The 20622-nt window shown below is 41.1% G+C and overlaps 1 protein-coding gene across 1 annotated transcript in view; it reads left to right on the forward strand.

The window, feature by feature from the left end:
- The window catches only part of LOC128715933 (uncharacterized), a 31685-nt gene extending 11551 nt beyond the window's left edge, over positions 1-20134 (forward strand). The window contains exons 11-15 of the mRNA XM_053810855.1: positions 2173-2387; positions 8878-8928; positions 11616-11990; positions 18703-18813; positions 19988-20134. Coding sequence (XP_053666830.1) covers positions 2173-2387; positions 8878-8928; positions 11616-11990; positions 18703-18813; positions 19988-20134 — 899 coding nt within the window. The remainder of the gene's footprint in view (positions 1-2172; positions 2388-8877; positions 8929-11615; positions 11991-18702; positions 18814-19987) is intronic.
- Positions 20135-20622: the final 488 nt, after the last annotated feature.

Below are 20622 nucleotides of genomic sequence, written 5' to 3' on the forward strand. Positions count from 1 at the left end.
ATCAGTAAAAGTTACTGATTATGTTGTCGTTGCCGGAATCCTTTTTTCTGTCTCAAAACGCACTCTTCCCATATTCAGTACACACTGTCGTGTTGTCTTTGTGTGATGTTTCACTGTGTTTGCATACCTTACCCGTTCGCTTCTACTCACCGCTCTTGCAGACATTAACTTTCATTGGCTTATTGATGGTTGCATAAAAATATCGTTACGTTCCGTTTTTGATGTCGTTCTTGAAAAGGGTACTGAGCAGGTAATATAAACTAAAAGTTGCCACTGCAACTATTCAACATTAACCGACACGATAGAGTTCCTGCATCTTAAAATAACCTCCAAATCTTATTGAAAATCCTTAGTTAAATTAACATTTGTAAAGGAAAATGGACAATTACATCTGTTATAACAACCATAAAACAAATAACAAACTCGTTTTTACTGAAGATCTATCTAAACAATTGAAACAAATATTTTTTCAAACATAGTTATGCATGTTTCTAGGATGATGTGATTGCATCGTATGATTCTTTTTTATGTAAAATGTGCTCTTCTAGGCGCTGATCCAACATTTCCAGACACTCAGTCGTTCGATTTTACCGATATAAATAACTGATACGCCATGAAACAAACAAATTCATCGAAACGTCTGGTTGGAACCCACATTACCCTTATTTCCAACCATCCAACACCAGGGAGTGCCGTACGGTGACCTTCACCATGGCTATGGCCAACGCGAAAAGGGGAAAAATCAAACAACCGAGTGACTGTACAGTTTTGCTGACCAAAACCACTGAAAGAGGGTGCACCGTTACATGGAAGGGTGTAGCCATTTCCGGTTGTTGGCTTTCGGCCTGTCAGGTCCTGACTTCCCAGAACTGTGTCAAGGATCATGGCTACGAATGGGTATTCACTGGAATGATGCCCCTCATATGTACCGAACGATGGCAAAATGGTCATCATTGTTTGTTGTGAATGTGCCAATGTTTGCTTTAATTGGATGTGGTTAAGTGGTCGAATCAATTTAGATCTTCCCAGTAGATGACACTTATTCATAGGACATGCACATTAACCTTTACATTGTATTTTACACGTTGATGTTATACACGTAAGTGATATGAATAATTCTATTCACATCAGTTGGTGTACATCGAACGATTTAATCCTAACATGGAGGAACCGCAATGCAAAATGGAGTTGATTCAAATATTTTTTTTTAATGAAAAGGCTATTTTTTATTAACTTTTAAACTCAAATAATAGTTTCAGTTTTGTTTGGAATAAATATTGTTTTTTTTTAATTAAATTGAAAATAAAATGAATAATACACCTACAGGTTCCTTTACCCTATTGCCCTGTAAAAAGCTTTTTAACAATACCTTAAACCATGTATTAACACGAAACAGCGTACAAGAAAAAATCAATAACAGCACAAACACGCACCGCGTGCTTAATCGACTGCATTATTTGCCCGATCTTTTCCACCCGGTCGGTTCACGTTAACCCCGCTGCAGCAATCATTCTGCACCGCTGCCATGATTCATGCCATTTCCGTGCAGTGATGCATTAATAGTTTGCGCCATAATTTCTATGTTTTCGCTCTCATTTCACCCATTTCGCCTACACGATACATGGTCACTATTCACTTGCATCATTAAAAAACATATACCAACCCTTTCAGCGTGTAACATCAGTGTGACTTTGTGTGTTTGCGTTTGTGTTTGGTGTAGAAAGCCCGAAAGAATCGCCGACACGATCACTGCGTCAGCTTCATCCGTTATGCACAAATTACTTATACAAACACGGACACTCCGGGACGTAAACCGTCACACTTTCTCCCTCTCTCTATTTTTCTCACAATCACACACACACACACCTTTACGCACTCGACCATTAGGACGCGTGGACTTCATTGCGAGGACTCAACCCAACGACTTGACACGGGACCTACAGGACGGATTCATTAAAAATGCGACGTGCTCATTAAAAATGCATCTCGCGCTGACCACGACCGTTTGAATTGCATTTTCTCATACCGATCTCGTTCTTTTCTTCCTTCTTCCCCTACGTACCGTACGACACTCCGCGGACCGGTCGGGGACTGCATGCAAATCAACCGTGCCCGTGTACGGACGACCTGGCGCCTCCATCGCTTGGATGCAACTTGTGATCGTGAATGCAGGTGTAACGACCATGTTGAATTTTTTCACCACCTCAAACGGTTTCCGCAGTACACTTCCGGTCGTGTCGAACCTGACGGCGATGAACGTGTGGGACGGCGTGTGCATGTGCTTCATCTACGCCTCGCTGCTGGAGTTCGTCTGCGTCAACTATGTCGGCCGGAAGCGGCCGTTGCACAACGTTGTATATAGACCTGGAGAGAATCCAGTTACTCAGGTAATGTACGACTAGTTAATTTGAAACCCTTTCGAAACATTTCCTCCCGATGCGAAAACAATGACTCCTTTACGAAGAGAAGTGATAGTAGCAAACACAAAACAACAACCAAAGAAAGCAAAAAAGCGAAGGAGTAAAAACTGCCTATCCCATCCACTCCACCCCTCGTTTTCACCCTACTTTAAATTCCACCAACAAGGAAAAGGAAAAACTTCCCCAAAACAAAACTTTCCTGCACACAATGTATCGGTATGCACCAAAAATACAAACAAAAAAGCGTTCAAGCTGCAGCAAGAAGCAAACGCACGCACAACCAATATCAATTGACTCTGCAGAAGCGCTTATCGAATGGAGCGACAACGGCTCGCATCATGTTTTGTGTTTTTGTTTTTCCATTCGATTAGAAAAACACAAATCCCCACTTTCCCCCACGCTCTGTTTCCCCCACCCTCGCAGCCCCCACTTATCGCTCCCTGGTTTCTCCGCACATCCGCACACAAACCGATAGCTTTCTTCACCAACACCAAAGGCTTCCGGTGGCCACCACGACCAATAGTCGATACTGTCCTTTGCGAAGTTCACTGCATTGCACATACTGTGTTCCGTTTTGATACGTTCTAGCGACCTATGTTCATTTTATTACTTGTTTGTTTGGTTTGTTTTTTGAGTTGTCCCCAACAAGCAGCTATCCGAATGCACTTTAGTTATCTTGTTTATAGTTTTTCGTTCGATCCTTATCAACTTGTGTTTCCCAGTGTTTAAAAATCCGTCCTTCCCTTCCATTCGATTTTATTTTCTTTTTTCAAATTTTTAGGCATTTTAGCAAAAAAAATTCTTTAATCCAACTTGCCACTTATTTTGCTGTTTAACAAACTTTTTTTTATGTTTTGTATTTTGTTTAACCGAATCGATTCTATATTTCCTGACTTTTCCGAAGAAAATTGAGCGAATTCACATTTAATTGAAAACTATTTCAGCATTTTGATACAGCGGGTTCCTTAGACTGGTACAGTCTAAGCTAATAAAGGCAAATTTGCAAACAACACAAAATTTTATCTAATTTTAAGTAAAAAAACAATTACCAACTTTATCCAAAATGTACCGTCCGGTGTAGATATATGTAACAGTCGATTGTAAACACAAATTTGTACCAAAATCAACATAATTCATGCGCTATAAACGCTTTATTTTAACTATAAAATTGTTAAACATCTTTAACAACAGTTAACAAGTCATTTCTATAAATCATTTCCACTTGAATAGCCCGCCGTTTCATCTTTGCTCTAATTTGTATAACTTTTCTTGTCACGCTTTACTTGTTGCACACTTTCTTCATACTCTTCAGTCGGTTGTACCTTTATTTCTCTCTTACTCTCTCTCTCTCTCTCTTTGCCAGCATTTTACTTTCATGTTTCACGCAAACAGGGTTTTTCCGCTTGTTCTATCTATTCTTCGCTTTCCATTGAACCCTGTAGTACGTGCACCACGATGTACTGCCTGTTTGTTGTATGAGTGGATTTGTTGTGCTAATGGTTTCCCCCAGCATAGTGCATAAGTATCACTAAACTCATTCCATGCGTTTCTGTTGATTATTTTGTTACTTTCATTCATACTCTATTTTTGTCTTTAATTCAAATGAAATATCTTTAACACCAGCGAAATATGTGGTCCTCTAAGTGATATCGTCAATGTTCTGAATAGAAACGATACCAATACATTTTTAGTATCTATCGTTCCACTAAACACGTGATGAATATTGAACCTTTCCTACTGGTAGTGCCTGTTCGGTGTTTCACGATACTCTAACCCAAACACCGCACAAACTCACAAAGCACCGTATCGATCCATGCATACCACAAGTCACAGTTCACTGAACTCTCCGTGGGTTGGGTGGTAAACGTGTGGAAACGGGGAACTTTTCCCTACCCGAAGCGATTCCTTCCACATGATTACAAAAATGAAATCCATTTCAATAATTAATCCATCCCATATCGGCCACGGTTTACCACGGAGGCAATCATACATGCATAAACACAATTCATTACAGCGTCCAGTTGGAGTCGAATTTTTAGTCGACCTACTTTTCATTCGAACAGTGACACACACACAGACACAAACTCGCCACACCGTCATTGATCAATCAAAATTGATTTCCGATCAATACGGTTAATTATAACAATACATTTACGGATTAAATTTTGGAATGCTTCGCAGCGTGATGTAACTACCATCATGGATTAAATTAGTTTCATAAAACGTAAAGCTTTACAAGCGAAAAAAACACATACCAGATAAATTTACTTCAAAGAGCGCAAGGATCAATCAGCCATTTCTAGCAACGTTTCTGGTATTAATTATATGCCAGGCATAGAATATGTTGCTGCCAGTGATTAAATATGCATGACTGCAAGTAATCATATTTCGTGCACGAAAGACAAATTATCTTTACGGTCACACTGTTTGGCACCACCGCTGCAGCACCAGTTTTTCCCTGCTGCATTACTGTGTCATTTTACATAAGCCGTTGTATACATTTTTGATGACGCATTCTATCATGCTAAGCCTAGAGCTTCAAGTATGCTGCATCGCTGACAGGACAAGCTTATAAAAAAGGAATGAATTTTAAACTTTTGATGCACTTTTTTAAATAAAAGTTGTAGTATTTTTCGTTCCAAAAACATTTAATTAAACTCGTTGCACTTAAAGTCACTTTTTTCCTTGCTCTTTTTAAACAATCGCTCGTGATGTGCTTCAGTGAGGCGAATTGTCATCGACAGCCTCAACGAGAAACCTGTCTCGCGGATGTTCTCATGAATTTAATCTTCCACCTTTCAAACGCCATACCGATGCAGCGTAGCGTACCTTCTGATATGCCAGTCTGACTCATGTCAGCACATAGCAAAGCTTGCGCGCAAAGCAGTAGCATGACCCGTATCTGACAGTTTGCTTCTCAGCCGCAGTGTGGTGGAGTGACCTCAAACGAAAGCCCATCATCTTTACTGCCGGTGATGGGTATTTCCGCTTCTCGACGTCGACCATTCAATCGCATCGGTCACATCCTTGTGGTTGCACCATGCAGTTCATGTTGAATTGTGGAAAAGCTGCATCAACCGTCATTGACAATACGTAGAAGTGGTGCACGATGCGAGCGAGTGACCACAAGTCCCTATCGTTTGCCTACCCAGGTCACAATCGATTTCGAACTTTCGAAGCATTGAACAAAAGGATGAAATGAGTATAAAAAAATTCTATTGGACGGCTTTAACAGTTTATATGATAGAAGCCCGAAATTACTTAGCTTAATAATTTTATTAAGTGTTAAAGATGTTTAGAATTAGCATACAGTAGCTGTGAAGTTTGTTGGTTTCGATCCATTTTAACATCTCTAGTAATTTTCTATTTTTGACATTAATTTATTTATCTTTACGTAATCATAAAATGATATTGAAAAACAAGATGAAATGGTCTACGGGACTCAATTCTTTTGATAAAATACTCAAGTAACTTGGTTCACACATCAGAACACATTTCCAACAATGCATTTTATTTATTATTATCTTCCATTTGTCGTAATTTTTCGCCAAATTCGTTGCACAAACTCCTCGCCTACATTCGACCCATCGCAAACCAGTGCCATGTACCAGATTCACTTCGAAGAAACATCCATTACTATCCGCTTTTACTATCACCCAGCCGACATCCTTGGCACGATGGCTTCACTTGCTGAATCGATATTTATTATGTTTTATTGATGTCAGCTTCTCACAGCACGGTGCCATAAGCTTTCGCCCATCGGTCGCGCGGGGCAATTCCGTTCTGGAGCAGCTATCAACATTCGCCCTAGCCTTTGGCACTATTAAACATCATTCTTTACCCCTCCGCCCGGCGTTCGGAAAGCCAATAAACTTCCCGTGACGAGCAAGGTGCCAGACGGGCCGAAGAGAATCATTCATTGCAACCGAAGGCAACCGCAAAACCGGTCGGGAAAATAAAGAACACCAAACAAACACACAAAGGTAGCGTTTGCACCGGTTATAAAGCTGGTCACAAGCATCGTGCAACAAATCTGCACCAAACAATTTCACCTTAGGGTGTAAAAAAAGGACAGGCAGCCGTTGATATTGGAGACTCGGCGTTTCTATCCCTACCCCTGCAAGTATGCCCTTCCAGTTGGGGTGGTAGCCGGTGTAATGTTAGCAACACATTTTCGCCAAACGGGAAAGAACTCACTGCTCACCATCGAACTTTACCGTCATTCTTATCAATTTCCTTCGCTCGCTCTGTGTGTGTGTGTTTGCTTTCCTTCCTTTTTTCGCGACGTTGCCAGGTGTAATCAAGCTTTGGAGCACGATTTTTCTGAAGCTTTGTGTTGTGCAGCACTGGCATCCCCGAAGGGTACAATATGGACCGGAGCCGGAACAAACGATCGATGGTCGGTACAAGACAGATCGGTACCACCCGAAAAAAAAACCGTAGCATGACACAACAAAACCAATCAAAACAAGCGCGAATGGGTCTCTGTCTTGCTTTGTTTGGATGTTTGTTGTTTTTTTTTGTTGTTGTTGTTGTGACAATTTGCTTGCAGGTGGCAATGTAAGAAAAGCTTACGAAAAGCAGTCTTTGTGAGTGGCATGCACAATACCGAGGGGATTTTATGGACAATATTTCGAAACAAATCGTTAAATATGCTAAACCTGAACAGTCACAGTCGGTGGCCAGCTGTAACGTGCTCGGTTTTGCTGTGCTGTTTGATTGTTTTTCGACTCCTTGCTTCACTCCCCGGCGGGTGCTACATACGAAGGCGTCTCTCAGTCGATACCAAAAGTGTATGGGACAAGGTGCATGTTGCACGATATGCAATTTACTGCAGGTATTTGCATTCGAGAACATATTGCGCCATTAGCAGTCGAAGCTAGGATTCCAATTTTTCAGCGTTAAACAATGACTCGCTTTATTGTTTATGAATGATCCCAGAATAGTTGTATAGAAGTTTTCAGTCTTAGAAATTGTTATAAACATTGGTGTTTTCATATATTGAAAAAGATTTTGTCTGATTGTAGATTATTCAATGTTAATGACAGTATTTTGTATGAAAACTGATGAAAGATTTCAGAATACAGGTAGTCCCCGAGATACGCGGTTCCTCTTATACGCGGATTCGGAGATACGCGATTTTTGAAAATTTGACAGCTGAGTTAGTTTATTGCACAAAATCTAAGCAAAAAGGTGTGAAATAGATCTAAAATAGCTTCTTTTGTCTCATAAAACTTTTGTTTTTAGTTTATTTTGATGTATTCTATCAAAATGTAGCTTGGTTTGCTTATTAAACTAAGTGCAGAGAAGGAAGTCAACTATGCAACTTTGAAGTATAAACGATTTTAATCCCAGATTCGATTTACGCGGAAATTCGAGGTACGCGGATTTTTCCCGGGTTATAATAGCGTATCTGCCTATATATTATTGCTTATATATATTATTGGAGACTGCCTATATATTATTGCTGTTTCTTGATTTTCCCTAACGAAGTTCCATAAATTATATCCACTAATTTTCTCTACAATTTATGATCTCCTAAGCCATTCGGTGGCACTGAGTGGCTAATAATTTTCCCTAACTATCTTTTCCATCCATAAACCTGATGTTTATAAATCCGACTTTGAAAATATTGACCTTTAAACCATGAAATATATATTATTTCTGATCGGGTTTGTGGTAATTTGTAGGGATTTTTATTTATTTCGATTTATTTCATAATTTTGTGTTATATTCTTCTTTTTTCCAATTTCATACTATTCGATTTTGTTACTGAATCGTGCTTTAACAACATCCACTTCACGGCTTTCCTAAAGCTTCCTTTTGTTTGCTTTACCTTGTTCGCTTCTTTCCTTTGATATGAATCTTTCTTCATTCTTCCTGCGCTATTGTTGTTTTTTTACGTATATTTCTCTTCTTCACAGTTATAAGCAAACAAAAAGGTTTCTTTAACACGAAACTTTCACCATCGCTTTGAAAAAAAAACACACTTTCGTAAAGTTTTTGTGTTTATAGCTTGTCTGTAACGAATGATATAGTTGATAGAAATTAAAAGAAAAACACACACATATACTTATTTCCCTTGCTGCTAGCGATGACTTCGAATTACAAATTATAGCCGATAGCAATCCGGTTCTATAGACGTGTTTCAAAATGAATGTTAACGATCAAATCTGATAAAATATGGTCAGCTAGCATTTACATACCATCGCAGTGACAGTCCAAACATGTAGTAAAACGATTTCCTTTCTGTTACCAACTTTCGTTCCATCCTTCTTTCTCCCCTCAGTCTATGTTTGTTTTCTTGTGTTCGTTTTTTTTTTTCGTTTCCAAACCCCAAAAAATCCCATTTCCTTACTTATAAACAATTGAAGACAGACTATTCTACGATGAGCATTGTTGTACGTGTATTGTGTATGTTTTAGTATCAACCAATTTGTGTAATGTCATTTTCCAGCGTCTTCCAGCTGTCCTAAGCAGGATCGGAATAATTCTCGCTAGTCCCCTGGTAAGCTATCTTATTTATTCAACCATCAACTACTAAAACCCAACCCCGACCGCCCCCAAAATAATCGAAACCTACCGCCTCCTAGACTTCACCCACCTCCTCCCACCAAAAAAAAAAAAATCACCCCTACTGGCCAGCAAAATGGCTCAATATTGAATCCTTCATTTTGTTTTTGGTTCAATGCATCCCCTTTTACCCGATTCCCGAGGAAATAGCTAGTGCAACGTGCGGCAACCTGGCCAATGCAATTGCTGCACGTTCGTTCGTACTAACTCGTACCGCCTAACGCCTTTACAATGCGCCGCGTAAATAACCTCTGTACCTACACCTTAGCGCCCTTTGCCCCTTTGTGGCTCCTGATTGTGCTGAGCGCTGTCTTGCTACTGCTGCCTGATTGCAGATGGCGCTGCTAGAGCGACCCATCTACGGTTCCAAACCTCGCCCCCAATCTTATTTTCCTCCAATTCCCATGTGTGCTGCCTATATGCTGCTCGATATGATGGATGAACCGTTTGATCTGTCGGATGAAGGGATTGTTATTACTGCTGCCCCAACGTACCCAATGTCCTACTCCTAACCATCCAATTTTTGCTTCTACTTTTGTTCGCTTTCAATGGTCAAATGTTCCGAAAACACTTAAATGTGTTTTTGTATAGAAAAATACTACTTGAAGCGTAATCTAACAACCAGTTTAAAACATGTAGTAGATATTTCTAAGCACAACGGAAGGAGTTATTCAACGTGCAGATAGAATTCCCTCAACGCTCCAGTAGCTCGTGTAGAACTCTACTTCTACCTAACAACTGTTTGGTTTTTATTTCCAAACCTGACTTCAATAAGCATCTTAACTCCATTAAACACATCGTACAGAATCTGAAACGAAGCGATCTTACAATCGCGTAGCCTTCAAAATTTCATTTCCATTCCATCTCTTGTGCCGTACTCATTTCCGAATTACTCGTTCTTCTCATCTCTTTCTTTCTTTCTTCTCTTTCTTCTCCTTCTCTTCCACTGTCTGCTATCACTAATGTCCTTCAATGTTCTACCGATTTTAAATACAATCCATTTAATATAATTCTAAATCACTTGACTCAAAATAACTCCCTTTAAATGGCATGTTTCTACTGAACATTTTAACCAAACGATTCAACCTAAATCCATGAACCTTCTGAACTAAACTGTTTTAAATAATGATTTTCGCTCCATTTGCTGGGGAGGCGAAATATTACTCTTCTTCTAAACAAAAACAATGAACGCCCTGTTCCGTAATTATTACGCGCTCCGAATTGCGATCCATGCCACGTGCTGCAAAACCGTTTCCAATTTCTCGATGCCCACCAGTCCTCGAGACTCTTTTCGGTAATTTCCAAACGCTTCTATGTAGAAAAAATCGATAGTTGCTGGTTTTTGTTTTTCACTGTTTCGGTTGTACCTTTATAAAAAGCAGTTTGACATAAAGCGTCCTGTTGAGTTACCTAAAAAATCGCCACCATCACGCCTGTCGCCATCGCTACTGTTCCTACATTCTTCGTTTCTCTTCTTCTCATCCTTCGTTGCGCTCTGTTACTCTTTCCTGCTGGACTCTTGTTGATTGTTTGTTTGTTTGTTTGTGTTCTTGGTTGACGCTTGTCAGTGGTTCGTTCATTAAGCTCCCCTCCAGTAGATTGCGTTCCGTTCGGGCTGCCGTAGTAATTAGTAGCTTACCGCCTGACTGTCTAGTTTGTTATCAAAGTGAGCCGTTCGTTGTTTTTTAACATTTACAGTTTGGTTTCAATTGTATAGGCTACAATCCGTTGTAGCGAATAAGTTTTATTAAGTTCCATACTAACAACAAATATTCAAATAAACGTTTCAAAAAAGTCACTTTTAACCTCAAGCTCATTGTTCACAATATTCAACTGATCGTGTTAAAATTGCGATAACAAACTATAATTTGCAAAATGTTGCATTGGCTTTCACTGTAAAAAAAAAAATCGATGGTAAAGCGTAGTGAATCGATATGGATGCATAGTTGGGATAGTTGTAAAAAGAAAAGCTTTTTTGTAGTGTAGAAACGATTGTCGTAGTACGGCTTTGTTTAAGCAACCATAACTTAACGACGTAAATAAATACATTCCTGTATCGCATCTCAAACATAAGTGTTACCACATACACATTTTAACAACACATTTTCAATCATTTGTATTCGGGTTGTGTTGAAAGACTTTAACACAAAATTGAAATGAAATAGTTAAGTATATTTTGAGAATTGTTACTTATTACACACGGACATTTTGTTGGCAGATTGCTCAGCATGCTTGTGTGAAGTAAAATTCAAAAGGTTGATAAAATATAACGTAAAACAGATTTCCCTTACGACACAGTAATGTTCAACACAAGTCACAACAGCTTGTTGGCTGATCATTTTGACTCGTACAGACTCGTACATACAGACTCATTTGTCCGGTGTGTCGAATGCTAGTTTCATCCAACATTCAACCCACAAGCGGAACCTGGAAACATGTGTATTAGTCAACCACATATCCCAAAACCAACATCTTTCAACCGCTGCGCTCGATACCAGCTCGAAACAGGTCAACCAATACGTCTAACACTAACGAGCTCGCCATTGCTAACCCTTAAACGGCCGTAACCGATCGCAAAACTGAAGTTTTAACCCAACTCGAAACATTGTCTAAACCGAGCAGGAAACAATTGACCGCGAGTTTCACACCGCCATTGCCGCGGAGAAGACTGCACCGGCCACTGGCACGGTCTCCTCTGCTGCTGCCGCTACTGTTGCCAACGCCGCCGCCACCACCAACGCCGCCACTACCGGTCGCATCGCGCAAACGCAACCGCATCGCAATGTACAGCTAGCTCCAGCAGCCGCCACAGCAACACCTAGCGCCACCACAGCCGCCGTCGCCTCTGGTGCCGCCGGTCAGCGACCGGCGCAAGCCGCTGTGGTGCTGTGCGAGGAGGGACTTTCCACCGATACGTCCGCCGAACCCGGCCTAATCCGCCGCCGTCCCACGGTCGAGACGAAGCTTAACGAGGCCGGCCTCATGGAAACGAGCTTTGTAAGTTGAACGGTTTTGCTGTGAGCTATCGACATCAACGCAACGCAACAACCCACCGTACAACCGCTGGCTCCCGTGGCAGCCGCGAACCAGACTCGCGAATCCGGGAGGCAGCATTTCGGATGTACTTGCTCCAGTGGAGTTTGTTTTTTCCAAAAGAGCATTGTGCTGTGCTTGTGTGTGTATCTTGTGTGACTAACTGCAACGGTTTTTATGCTAATCCATTTATGCTGCGGCAATGCCAGCTGCCGCTGGACGTTGGCGTTATATGCTGATGAAAAATTCATACGAAACGCCGTACATGCCACAGTTGGAATCGTGTTTTCCACTCACCAAATCACTAACCAACTGTTTGGACCACCAGCTTACAGTTAAAAGCGAACACACAGTTAAGCTGCATCGATTGCAGTGGAACGGATTTTTTCTTCATTAGGGCCCTATCGATCGATCGACTGCATTGCTTTGCGACTGTTTTGAGCACAACACCTGATGAAGAAAACAGCAACACACATACAAAAAGCAGTTTTAATTTTATATCATGCATGGTAGTGTGAGGTTTTAATGGTATTGTGTGGATCAACATTCACAAAAAAACACTTGCAGATCTTTTACACACACATGATTGAAACTAGTGTTGGATGAATCTGCATCAGATTCATCAATCTCGTTAAATCTTTGAACTAACTTAATGATTCTGAACGTCTGTTTCAAATATTCATGAAATCCTTAGCAATATATGAATGCTCGATATATCATGCTCCTCAATGAATCCTCGATAAATCATGAATTTTAGGATTATTTTTATTCAGTTTTGCTTCTGAAATAAGGCTTTTTATACACTCTGTGGCATAACTTCAAAACATCTTGTTTTTCTAGAGTACCCGATGAAATTAAAATGTTAGATACAAAAATTCTGCAAAGTTGTAAAAGTTTTTCTATGGGGTACATCGGGCTATCCCGGATTGTGCTTCAAAGAATAATTAAAATATTTAAGTTGAAAAAAAGGACCTCGGCGTATAAATTTCTCTAATGGAGGCGCAAACCGGCCATTACAAAACATAAACTAGAATAATTATTAACAATAACGTCAACTTGATCCACCTTAATTAACCAGTGCTACTATTCATACCATCGGTATAAAAAATTATACTTCAGAAGTCATTTTGTATAAAAAAAAAAGCCTAAAATAATATCACTGAGTATTCAACAACCTCTAGGACTCGCGTTGTTTTGTGGATTCATGAATCTTTTAAGAGTTGTTTCCGGATTTTAATATATCCTCGTTAATGATTCATATGAATAACTCTTCCCAAAGGAATTGTTTACCACAACGAATTGAGTGCTTTGTGTTTTCGCCGTTTCTTTCGACCTTACTGATCGTTAAGATGGTGTTCCGATATTGGCTATAGTTCTGGATGAAGACTTCTTTTTATATCAATTGATTAGTAAATTGCCGTTTCTTCTATTTTTAAATTTATTTTAGTACACGTACTCTATTCTTATGCAGACATTCTAGAAGGTGCATAAGAGTATTATAACAATATTTTAGTACACTTTTAGTTTAATTAAATGGAGACGCCTGGTGCGTAATGGCGATTCAACTTGTTCCAATATTAATATTCTTCCGTTACTGACCTCCATGTGTGTTTGTATTGAAATTTTCATTTCGATGCACATATCTCCCTAGATACCTTCCTGTTCTATCTACCTTACAGTTTAAAATATTCAATGCAAGCATTTGTTGCCAAGAATTCTTAACATGTACCCTCTTGGCACATTAAGTTTTCCGACTCTCGCTTTACGTTGTAACAGCTGCCCAACAGCATCGTTCTGTGTAGTGAACATTTCTTCTCGAACTGGCCTGGGCCACATGAACTTTTGTACATTTATACCTGCTCGCTACACTGCAATTATCTTTAGCATTTCGTACGAGCGACTCAACACAGGTGGGCAGACATCGTGCACGCAATTGACCTCTCTTTCGAGAAGGGAACACTCTGTGGGCCGTGAATGCCACAAAGCTTCACAACAAGCACACATAATGCAACAGCTCGCGCTAAATCAAGCCTCAATCCCAGCGTTGTCTTTCCATATGGCCTTATACCATACCCACGGCTTTCATAATCCAACATCACTCGGGGGTTTATTTGCCAGCCGTCCGTCGGTGGTTTGCTGTTTATCGATGATACTGGCTGTACCGGGTTACCCAGGCTGCCCGATTGTACCGTGACGAGTTGCCGAGCTCTCGATGCCTTCCAATCAACGCTCTCGCAGGCGGGCAGCCGGGAAAATGGGTATGGCAATCCCGGAAGTGGTTGCTCCCATTCAGCTTGCAAATGATGCTTGTGTCTGTGTGCACATGTTTGTGCTCATCCTAGTTTATGGTCCGCCTCTTGGCTGAGCTTGGAAGCAAGCCAAACCATTAAAACATTGAACGGACCTTTAGAAAATATGATCGGATCGAGTTGATTATGGAATTTTGGGTGCCCATTGTTTCTGCTATTGCTATTGTGACGGGGAAAGGTACTAGAACTACGTTCCCGGCGTAAGTAGGTTCACCTTTCGGGTCCAAAACGGATCCCAAACCACTTCGATACATTCGCTCTACCTTACCACTCCCGTTTTCAACAAAACAAGTGGAAACCATTTTCAACCGGCAAACAATCGTTCATCATCTTTATTGTGCCGCTTGTTTGGGGCAGGCTTTTCGCGCTACTGACTGCTGCAAAAGCTGTAAATTCTTCTCAACTGAGTTAACGACATTTTCCGCAAGCAAGGCAAAAAAAAAACTTTGATGATTACCGTTCACCAACCGGTAAAGGCAAAGGTGGCTGGCTGGCTACAAGTTTTGCTACGGGATGGTGACAAGGTTAGGGAGCTACCCCGAAGCACATTAATCATACCCTTGAGCCGAAGGAAGTATGGAAGGATTTTGGAGCAGTTTTGAAATTAAATTCTTAAAACACAATCAAAACAAAATGAAACCTTCGCCGGGGGCATTGAGATTAGACATAAAATATCAGCAAGGAGGGTGGCAACCAAACGAGCGACAACATCTATTTTAAGTTTGTCAACATTTAATAGATTTTCAGGAAAACGCACACTCTGAAAACTAACATTACCAACACAGGATGTGGATAGGGATACTTTTAAACATGTAACAATAGTACAACACCAACAGAACCGGAACAGAAATAACATCCACAATGTACATACATTTCTGCTTGTCTTTTAATTTATCAGATCAAAACAGCCGCTTCTAATTTGTGCTTTTTAGCCCATTGCGCAAGCTTTCGGAAGCCATCTTACCAACCAAATATGCGGAAGAAACGCTACCCCACAACATAAATCCCATCCATCGGTGAAGCGTTTGGTGCATTTCTATTCCTTCCCATTCCCGTTTCCTGTGTCCGTGCCGTCCATCAGTCCATCGGGCGGCTCGTGTCAGGTTTTCTCCACGTGGGACCACTTTCAAGGGGACCGCCTCGAGCCAACACGAACACGCCGTACACGCTTTTGCCTTCCGTACTAGAACGCACCTCCGGTTGGCGGTTGGTTGATGGATAGTTAGCTAATTGCATTCTGTAATGAGTAGTCGTTCTGGATGGTTCGAAATCAACTCTACGAAGCGTCTGTGATGCGAAGAACGCGAAACCAAAATCATACTCCGTGCTTTCTTTCCTCACACACAATCACACAAACATCCCGCCCCAGTTCCTACAAGTTCCCATCTGTTTGTTTCCTGTCCCGTTTCTTGTCCCGTGCCAGTCGTTAACAATTCCATTGCGCACACAACCACTCATAATCTAGCTAGATAGAAAGAGCATTTCGCACCATCACCAACTGCTAGTAAGATGGTATAGCCGAAGGCGAGGATACATCAACTTCACGGCGTGGCGTGAACTGCTCTTCATTACGGTGCTCTCCTGCTTGATTGGCATTTAGTACTAAAACATATCCGCCTAAATGTATGCAACAACGCAACATTTCGCACGAGACGAATGGTGCGGCACAGAGTCGATCGTTTTTCGAAACTTTTGGACACGGAATTGATTAAATTATGTTTCCCTGGTTCATTCACAATGAACACACAGTGTCACTGCTTCTGTATGGGGCAAAAAATGTATCCTCGCCCTAGATGCTACCGACCACCTGCTGTTAAACGTTGCCTTTACAGACCCTCTATCGAGCGATGCCTGCCCGTCTAGCACTGAACGTGTGTAATAATTAGTTTCATGTTTTATTCTCTTCCCGTACCAACTAACCCCCTGCTCTACGTGTATGTATGTATGTGTGTGTGTATGTGTGTACCCTGCTGTCCCACAACCATCTGTATCTGGCTGACGTTTCTTGTGCCGGTGTCGAAAATTTAAAAAAAAAAACCACCCCCATACACATACACACCCTCCCTCCCGTGTCTCTTACTGTGTTACCTTACCCCTTCACTCTGGCTCAACGGTGGAACCTAACCTGAACAATCACACGCCTCTACCATACACCTACAATACTGCATCCAACATCATCGCATCTCCAATCATTCCTGCTAATGCTTCGTGGAAATGCCTTTCACCTATCGTAGCCGGTAAGTGTGTCCTGTTATCCACCCGAAACGAACGCCCTACCGACATTACCTCCACCACAAGGAGCCTTAGGATTAAAGACTATACACACACATACACACGGACTCCCAATAAGCCAGGGCCGGCCAAATGACAACGACCCAGCCCCGAAAAGGGTGGTTGGTTTCACCCTTTCCACCGAACAGCTTCAGATAAAACAGCGAACAAAATGAACGATAACGGAACGAAGCGAGAAACGAACATAAAGATAACATTGTCCGCCCATTCTTGAGCCGTGTAGTTCAAGTGCTTTATCCATTTTATCCCCCCCAAACACACACACACACAAACTCAATTCTCACGGCGGATTCAAAGTTCTTTTCATTCGTCAGCCCCCAGTTTTGCAACAGTGTACCGTGCATGTTCCTAGCATAATTGAAATACCGTCAACGAATGAATGATTACCTGCAGGAGATCGTCCCGGTTGGGTGTTGGCTATTTTATCTTCAACGTACCTTCCGGTGCATTGTATTATCACCGTTCGGGACGGGGGTTAACACCCGTAAAGCCCCCTTTCGCTCCCTCCAAATGAAAACCCTCCCGGGGCAGCCCGTGTCCAATCGCAGGGACGACAATTTTAGCATGCCACTGGAATATGTAATTTATGGACGGGTTCTTCATCCGGTGACACATCGGTCTCCCTAATGGTACTTACGGTTCGGTTAGTTCGTGTTAGTTGTGTCATGTGGAAGTGGATGAACTTTTCAAGACGACACGCTAATCAAAACACTTCCGAAAGCTTTAATGATTAGGGTTTTTTTTTAATTCAAGCCCTGGCAAGAGCTTAATTATAACTTTAAACCTTATCCTCTGATTCGAGAAGATAACGAAGTGATGTAATTCGAATGAGATTAATTTAAAAATTACCATAATACTGTGGGGTCAGCCAGATTCTCATTATCGTCCTAATTCGTCCGACGTATAGACATAAACGAATTGTACATAATATGAATATATTAAAGAACTACTTTCACTACCACTCTTAACAAACGCTTATATATAAAACCGTTAGAGTTTTCATTTGATTGATTGTACATTGTCTTTTTTGTTATGTTAAAGTGTTTAAGTTTGCAAATCTAATTTAGACCGTCGACAATAACTAGTACATAGCGCACCCATGCTCCAAGAATGTACTCCGTGCACGTCACTTTTAATGTCCCCTTTAGAAATTCTGTCTCTTTCTACCTATCTCTCTTTTACTCTTTCTCTCTCTCTCCCTCTTCCTGCGTTCTCTGTGCCTGCGGTTAGAAGATGATAACCAAACTACCTTTATCGACTGGGAAGCTAGTTCTCGGCCGCCTGTTTCTCTATACACACACACTCACCCATAGAGATACCACACTATTGTTGATAATTGTTTACCACCTGTTTTTATACAACTCACTAGGATTGTATGTAGCCTTATCCTAGAACTGCTTTCCGTACGCCCAAGGCTTGATCGATGCACATGCGATGAAAAACTTGCATTCCAAGCATAACTAGTGTGTGCGTGTATGTGTGTCCTTCGTGTGTTGTTGTGTGTTGAGTGTGTTTGAAAAAGGCGTACGTGTGTTTTGTAGCGTTCCCCCGTGGCACAGATGCAATGTTTTATCGTGTGAGAACATTTACAGTTTTCAACATTGATCCCACCCGAAACACGGAAGGTTACTTTCTTGCGGGCTCTATTATTATGTTGCACCACATTGTTGCAATGTGATGCTCTTCCCTATGCTACATCGTGTCCGTCTGTGTTGAGTGCATTTGTCTGTGTGTATGATCGTCTGCGCCCTTATGTGTCCCGCGTTACCCAGTACGCACGATCACACCAACGCACCGCCGCGCTGTTGCGCAATCTTTACCCCTTACGTAGATCTACCCCACAGTGAACCCCGGAGTGAATAGATTGACGATTTCATTCTAACTAAAGTACTGTTTCGTTTGACTTTTGGTTTTTCCTAATCCATTTGATTTACGCTTGTGTTGGAACTTGGTTTTTACTAATACGTTTACAAACTTAGCAAAACCCGACCGAGTACGAGTTTTTTTTTTCTTCTCCGTCGTGTCCTTTATCATTCACTTGTTCAACACCCCACTAATGGTGCTCCCTTTGACAGGGTGTCAAGAAGCGGGAATCCGGTGGACCGAACGAGATCGTCGCGTGTACCAGTTGTGCGGGCGGTACGAGCCCCTGCACACACTCGGCGAACAATGGCTGTGCAACAGAGGTAAGAAGACACATTTTACTGAACAATTTAAATGAGACTGATTATTTTAATGTGTTACATCCCGATCGCTATCAGAAGACAGAACATAAATAATATAGAAGAGCTTTTATTGTGCTTTATGAATGTTTTGAGAGGATTGATTCATATGGTTTTTTAACGAGAAGTCATTTAAATCAGGAAGATTCTCGAATCCTCATAGATTCAAAAATCTCTCTGGTAACATTATGTCAGGCTTATTTTTATTCGTTGTGTTTCTGAAATAGGAATTTAAATACAGATCAACTAAGTATAAACACTGTTAGCATTCGCTTGTGTAAACCGTTCGAGCAGACTTTTTGCTAGTGTCCATTTTAATGTATGATTCTTAAAAGCCACTTTGCGTAGTCTTTAGTGCAATTTTGTAAGGTGTCTATTTTTTAAACTATAAATATTTAAATGTTCCTATGAAGCACAGTCCGGAACTCGCTAGTAGTCCCCATAGAAAAATTCTTATTTCCAAAGCAAAAAATTAAAATAAACCTAACTTAATGTTTTCGGAGCTATTCAAGAATCTACGAGGATTCTTTACTCTGTAAGAATATTATCCTTCGGAATAGAGATTTAACTAGATTCATGAATCAGATCTTGATCATGAAATCAGATATATCCAACACTACAAACAATCACTCTTAGTGATTGAATTCGGGTAGCAAAGCATTGTCGGATTCACATCTTATCAAGTCTGAAAATATGCAAACATGTTTTATTCCATTATTAGTAAGTTATATTTTCAAAGAACCACAGATGCTGTTAGAAGCTGTTAAAAAGAGACGAATTTCTATATTATAAAATAATATATTGCTTATGAAGGCTAGCTTAACTAATACAAATTGTCCCTATATGGGTTTCTTTTAGCACCTTTTTGCCAATCATTTATAACACTTGCACACTTTACACATCTCGTGTAGCAAATGTACTCATATTGTTAAATTCGTAAGACCTTTAAGAACAGCTGTGAACAGCATTGAGATAAGTTAAGTCGACAATTACTCTTATTGTCTTGACTCTATTACTTTACCCCAATTCGCATCAAATCATGTCAAACGCAATGACCTTTTGTCCTCTTTTTAAAGTGATCTCAAAAATCAATGTCACTCAAACTTATTGCATTCGTATCGCTTTTACTCTATTCCAGACGTGCTTCGTGCAAGTGCGCAAAAAGGAACCGCCGCATCCGATACGCGTCGCAAAGACGATCGACGTGATCGCGCGCATTACCTTCCCGTCGGCGTACGCCGTGTTTTTGATATTTTTCTTCATCCACTACAAAGGATTCTCCTAGAATACGATCCAGAAGTCACTCATCCACAAGATCTACACCAACAACCTGCTGTAACGGAGGGTGTCCTGGCGACGGTGCGGCCTTTATCTACGCGTTTGTTGGCACGGAGAGTATGTGTGATGGTGAGAAAGGATCGCTGTCGATCCGAACCAGCTTTGGCAAACATATGAACATATACATACACATCACTCACCCGGATGCTCACGCTCTGCTTCACTGTGCTGCAACGACATCAGCTTCGAGCTGCTAATCCGATACCCGACGTTCCTAAACCAAACCTCGGATGCCTCGGAACTCGCACCCATCACAACGCTGTTCGCCATTAAACCATCGTTTGTCGTTTTGTATCGGTGTGCGGAAGTTTTCTGGGACAAAGTCCCACTCCCGGGTGGCTTCAAAAGCATCCGGTCCGAGTCCGGTCAGCATACCATCCCGTGGCAGAGGAGAAAAAAAACCACTCGAAACCACCATCACCGCACGATTAGTAA

The sequence above is a fragment of the Anopheles marshallii genome, chromosome 3 (assembly GCF_943734725.1).
Source record: "Anopheles marshallii chromosome 3, idAnoMarsDA_429_01, whole genome shotgun sequence".
Classification (NCBI taxonomy): domain Eukaryota; kingdom Metazoa; phylum Arthropoda; class Insecta; order Diptera; family Culicidae; genus Anopheles; species Anopheles marshallii.